Genomic DNA, 6,000 nt, shown 5'->3' on the forward strand with positions numbered 1-6,000 from the left:
GTTTTCTAATGTATGTTGAAAATTTGATCGTTTTTGTATATAATAAATTTATATTTTGTAGTCTGCGTTACTTTTTTGTGAAAATGACAAGTAGTTAGTCAAGTGGTGGATAATCGTTCCACGTATTATAACCACTCTGTTAGGAGACCAATCCAATCCATTCATCATGTTGTCTTTAACTCCTGATGATCCTCATTTTTCTTTTGTGGCCGTCCAAAAAAATAAACTAATTAGAGGGTACGTACGAAAAGGTTTGGCCATCTGAAAACTGAACACTGTCTTCTGTCCTCCTTTCGAAGAACAATGATGAGCAGGCAATAACTTTCATAAACTTCTAATTGATAACTCAAAGAAATTATTAAAAAAATATTCCACATTTTACGTAGACCAAATTAGTTCCACGCTCCTCCTTGGCAGAAAAAGAATTTCGAGGTTTTTAGATCTAATTTTTAATAGTTTGATTGGACCAAAAATATTATTATATCATTTGCTTAAATTTCAGCGATAATTAAATTAATTCAATTCATGTGCTAATAATAAATAATAAATAATATTTAATAAAATAATCGAGATAAGATTGATTCACATAAACCAATGGAAACACAGAAACTGCTATGCACTAGCTAATACTAGATTTTGTAAATGTTTGTGGCAGGACCCCACATTTGTGTCATCCACCTACGTACACTCCCCCTGTATTATATATATGAAAATCAATGCACAAATTGCTACTTACAACTTTATGATTCACACCTTTTTTTAGAGTGCAGTTTGAAAGTGCTTTCTAAACACTTTTTTTCACTTACCAACTCATACTTTCGACTTATTGAATTCAATGTCTTGACATTTTCTTATCTTATATATACATACAATACAAAGTTTGTCACAGTTTGAAGGGGAATTTAACTTTTGAGTAAATTAAAGACTTGAACTATTTATACTAAATTCTATTCTATCAAGTAAACCAAATGATGGAGGGTCGTTAATTATAGGAACAAGCTGGGCACTAAAACAAGTAAAAGATTTCCCACAATGACTATAATATAATTGTTGCTATATTATATTTAGCGGCAATAATAGAACACGAGTATTTTAACCACCACTCAATATAAACATAACTAAAGACCTTAGCGACTTTGAATACAATGATATTAACTCAATTGACGCTAAATATTTTTACAATAATAAATATTACTACTAAAAAATATACAACAACAACAACAACCCAGTGAAATCCACACGTGGGGTCTGGTGAGGGTAAAGTGTACGCAGACCTGACTCCTACCAAAGTAGGACGGCTGTTTCCGAAAGACCCTCGGCTCAAAAAAATCATAAGAACTACTAAAAAATATATTATTACTAAATGTCTCTTTGTTTGTGGTAGTTTGGGCAAAAATTTTGCAATCCTAGTTTTTATTTTCTTATATACTAAAACAATTTGAGAATGATGTAATGGCTTAGATAAGATGTTGGGTGTTTCATGAGCTATTATTGTTGGAATGACCCAATCAGAACGTTGATGAATCTTCGTGTACTGTTCTTATTCATCTCGAGCCACGCATCTAATTAGCTAATTAAGCTTAAAAGTGAGTCAATTAGTAAAACTTTTGGGGCGGCTTGGCTAGTAATTAGCCATAGTTAAAAAAGAGAATTGGATAACAATACTGACTTACTAATTAATTACTCCAAAATCTAGAGAAACCTACCCCTACTAATTTTCTACTTTTTTCGAGGTGGTACGATCCCAAACCCCCAAAACTATAACCTTACGTTTCAGTATTTGTTTTTTTAACTACACGCCAATAGTATTTTACATCATTCTTTTCTAATTTACCCAATCAAGAAAGCCCAATACAACCATCCTTCCCCAATAAGCTAGCCTTCTGGCATCACCTTATCTATAAATACTCTAAATCTAATATTAGACAAAATGATTAAATTATGTACCATTGACTGCCACAGTACCCCCTTAAGCTATTGGCTTAAACAGTGATCCCACGTGCATTATTCTAATTTAATCATTAATTTGTATTTCCAAATTTACGCTTCTCTGGCCTCTAGCCAATCCGATATGAATTTTACTTATAGTGACATACTTTGTACTATACTATGTGTGGTAATCCAAAAGAATATGATCCGTTCATATCGTTTGGCATGTTACTTACCTATTCGTTTATTAATTTAGTTCATTTTAATACGTGCATTCTATTCAACGTAAATAGGGATTACACTGATTTGGTCATGTGCCTTAATTTTTAAGAATCCGTTTCACGTATTATAGATAGTTATTACTTACTAATTGTTAATATTTTTTTTTATAAATAATTTGATACTGTAAAAATTATATAGACGTGTATTCAAGTTAAAAGTCATCCCAGACGAGTATATGATTTTTCTTCATTCTCCCTTCATAGTGTTGAAATTGACTAGAGTAAGTAGCCGTGGAGCATTTATTAACATACGATGAATTAGAGTTTCACATGGCACATATTGTGCCCCCTATCCTGAACATATATATAACCAATTTAATCCAGTCACCATATAAAGATTATGAAGCGGTAAAATCCTGTCATTTTTATTAAAAATTTCGAATTCAAAATTTGGGTATGAATTCAACTCTGATACAAAATATTTTATTTCAAAATAAGACTTTCAAGAGCAAATTTAGATTAGTCCAACTTCAAAATTAGTGTCAAGAGGTAATCAGCCACTCCGGGTATAATATAGTTGATGCGTGTGGCAGTCATATTCCTCAGACCAATAGTACTAAAATCATCCTAATCATGAGGGCGTTGTGGAGAAGAGACTCAAATAATGACTAATATTTAGTGTTTTTATTTCCATATTAACATGCCTCATCTCATGATTATAAAGCAAGAAATATCCATATAATTCTATTGATCCTTATCCTCTAATAAATCCTTTAAAGGTCCCACATTCTTGCCATTTTGTTTACTCACTTAAATTGGTGAGTGAATGTTCAAGATAGATAAGAAACCCCCCAATATAGAAATATGGTTAAAGACAATGCTAATAATTTTCTTTTGTTGCACAATCGATGTCCAATCTCCGTTTAGAGTTTGGACTTTGGATGAATTAATTTGAATTTGCGCCGTATAAATAAGATCCACTTAAAAATATTATAAATATATCGTATCAAAATAAAATTATTCTCAAATTTGAGACATATTATTAAAAGTGGATAAATCTTATTCTTTTCGACACAATTCTGGGTGTTCCAATTGCTAACTACTAGCTAGTTAGCTGCATCTTGCTTGTTACCATATTGACTAAGTCACGTCTCGCCAAATCAGACACAAATAATGGCATGCCGTGCAATGTCACCGTCCAATTTCTTAATTTAACAAATTTTATCAACTTAGCTCACTCCAAAAACATTGTACACCCAAAATCATTGACTAATGGCAGTATTGATAATTCTACATGCAAGCAAGGTTGATTTCAAAGGGTTGGGTATTATAAATAAGGTCATGCACTAGTGCTCACCAAAGACTTAAGACAATAACACCTTAGTCTTCACTCCTTTATAAGTTTTTTTCTTCTTAAAAGTCTCCCGCTGCTGTCTTTCTCCTTTTCACTTTTACACCACAAAGAAAGCAACAAGAACTCAAAGAAAAAAGATAAGGATAACCTTGTACCGAAATAAACAGCATGAACCATCAGGTTGCAGAAGATGAGATGGTACTCATTTCCCAGTACTATCCTGATATTTACACCCAACTTGTACCACAACAAGGTTAGTATAACCATCACTCTGTCTTTTCTAGCAAGCAGCATTTTTTATGCGTACCATATTTAAAATTTATTGGTCTAACTAATTTTGATTCAAAAGAGAGAAAATAACTCTCTATTCGTCGATTTTTCAACCTACAAACTTAGTACTATAATTTTAATCAACATTCGATGTATATTGTGGCTAGTAATAAAGGTGGTATAGCTAATATCTGAGACCTCTTATTAAAGATGAAATAATTTATAACATGCAGGAGGGTCAAAGCCGCGGCGGAAACGTAAGAAGAACAAATCATTAGGAGAAGGCAGCGGAAGTGATCAGATGATGATGATGATGAGGAAGAGGAAGTTGAGTGATGAACAAGTTAATTTACTTGAGCAAAGTTTTGGGAACGAGCACAAACTGGAGTCGGAGAGAAAGGACAAGCTCGCCGCCGAGTTAGGGCTCGACCCTCGTCAAGTTGCGGTGTGGTTCCAAAACAGAAGGGCTCGTTGGAAGAGCAAGAAGCTTGAGGAGGAATACTCCAAATTGAAATCTGAACATGACAACAATGTTGTTGAGAAATATCGTCTTGAAACTGAGGTTCAATTTTTCCCCTCTCTGGCTATCTGTCCTTTTCTTTTTAATTTTTTTCCGGTTTCATATTACTTGTTATTATTCAACTAACCTTATTAATTAATGATGTTTTGAATGTCTAAATTTAACTTCTACTATTTTACATAGCTATTTAGTAATTAAAGATAGTATGAAAAAAAAATATTGATTTGTTAAAGTAAATAAGTAAAATGAAATATTTATTTTTGTCCGAAGTGTACTCAGTGGAAGTGTTATTTGGGGGATTTGTCAGTGAAAACTGGCAGCATAAACGAAGGATGAAGTGGTCCTGAATCTTTAAAAAATTCAAGGTGAGCTATTTAAAAGGGGATTGCCAGAGGAAAACTGGTCATTATATATGATAGTTGAAGGATTTAAATTCTATTATGTGATAATATAGATTAGTTATCATTTTTACTAGATTAGTTACAAATACATACTCATTTTATTTCAATATATGTGACACCATTTTACTAGTCATAAAATTTTTAAAACAGAATTATTTTTATAAAATTTATAATTCAAACAAATGTTTGAGCATAAATCATTTCACTATAAATAAAAAAATTAAATTATTACTAATTATAAAAATATTATTTTTTAATAAATTAAAAAATATGTCACAAGTTAAATACATATCACAAAATATAATAAGTAAAAATAGTGTCACCCCGATAGGCAGCAAAAGGAAGTACATCCTCCAATTAACAAACCTCCGTACACTCCTGTCGTTTTAGGTGTCCAGGTTAATCCCCTCGCACCTTCTTGGTATCACATGCCTTTCTTTCTCACGTGGGTAACGTTCTTCCACATTTTGTATCGAACCTTATACGCACTAATAACTAGTTATATATATATTAAATGATTCACATAATCAATCTAATTTATTTGGTACTGATACATATGTATGTATAATTAATTATTATTTATTGCAGGTGTTGAAGTTGAAAGAACAATTGAATGAATCAGAGAAGGAGATACAAAGGTTGCTATTGGAGAGGTGTGATGGAGTATCGAGCAATTACACAAGTCCAAGTGCTGCTTCATCTTTCTCAATGGAACCACCATTTCTAGGGGAGTTTGGAATGGAAGGATTGGACAATGTGTTCTATGCACAAGAGAATAATTATGTTCAGGGATTAGATTGGGTTAACCTATACATTTGATATGATTATCATCATCATGTGATTAATTTCTAATTTTAGGATCCCACAATTCTATTTGTAGATAAGTGATGACCCCACTATAACGTACTAATGTATGTAAATATTTCTTTTTTTCTAGACTAGTGTGTTAATTAGTGTTACTAGTATTTTACTAGCTAGCTAATATAGAAGGTAATACACTACTATTTTAAATACTAATCTTATATATAATGATGGTATCCATTTTTCCATGAGAATTGTTCACTTTTTTTGGAGAATAATTTTTCACTTCATTTCAAAATCACTTGTTTGGTTATAAAATTTTCAAATCCAACTCATAATTGGATTCCAAATTTGGTAAAGGATTGGTAATCTAATTCCTCTTACTGATCTTATAGTAGAGTGAGTTTCAAATCTATTTTTACAACTTCATTTACTTATAAATTCCAAATAAGTGTGCGCTCTATTTTCTCCTTTACAAAAAATATAATAAAACACAAATACTCC

The 6,000-nt window shown here is 31.7% G+C and overlaps 1 protein-coding gene across 1 annotated transcript; it reads left to right on the forward strand.

Moving 5' to 3' along the window:
- The first annotated feature begins 3,516 nt into the window (after window positions 1–3,516).
- LOC129873462 (homeobox-leucine zipper protein ATHB-40-like) lies at window positions 3,517–5,631 on the forward strand. The gene is made up of 3 exons (XM_055948562.1): window positions 3,517–3,757; window positions 4,008–4,336; window positions 5,284–5,631. The coding sequence occupies exons 1-3, from the start codon at window positions 3,673–3,675 to the stop codon at window positions 5,512–5,514; spliced, it is 645 nt and encodes a 214-aa protein (XP_055804537.1). The 5' UTR covers window positions 3,517–3,672; the 3' UTR covers window positions 5,515–5,631.
- The last annotated feature ends 369 nt before the right edge of the window (window positions 5,632–6,000 follow it).

The sequence above is a fragment of the Solanum dulcamara genome, chromosome 11, assembly GCF_947179165.1.
Source record: "Solanum dulcamara chromosome 11, daSolDulc1.2, whole genome shotgun sequence".
Taxonomy (NCBI): Eukaryota; Viridiplantae; Streptophyta; class Magnoliopsida; order Solanales; family Solanaceae; genus Solanum; species Solanum dulcamara.

Coding starts and splice junctions, on each gene's coding strand:
- LOC129873462 (XM_055948562.1), top strand. CDS start 3,673: ATGAACCATCAGGTTGCAGAAGATGAGATGGTACTCATTTCCCAGTAC. Junction 3,758..4,007: donor CCAACTTGTACCACAACAAG/GTTAGTATAACC, acceptor TATAACATGCAG/GAGGGTCAAAGCCGCGGCGG. Junction 4,337..5,283: donor AATATCGTCTTGAAACTGAG/GTTCAATTTTTC, acceptor TATTTATTGCAG/GTGTTGAAGTTGAAAGAACA.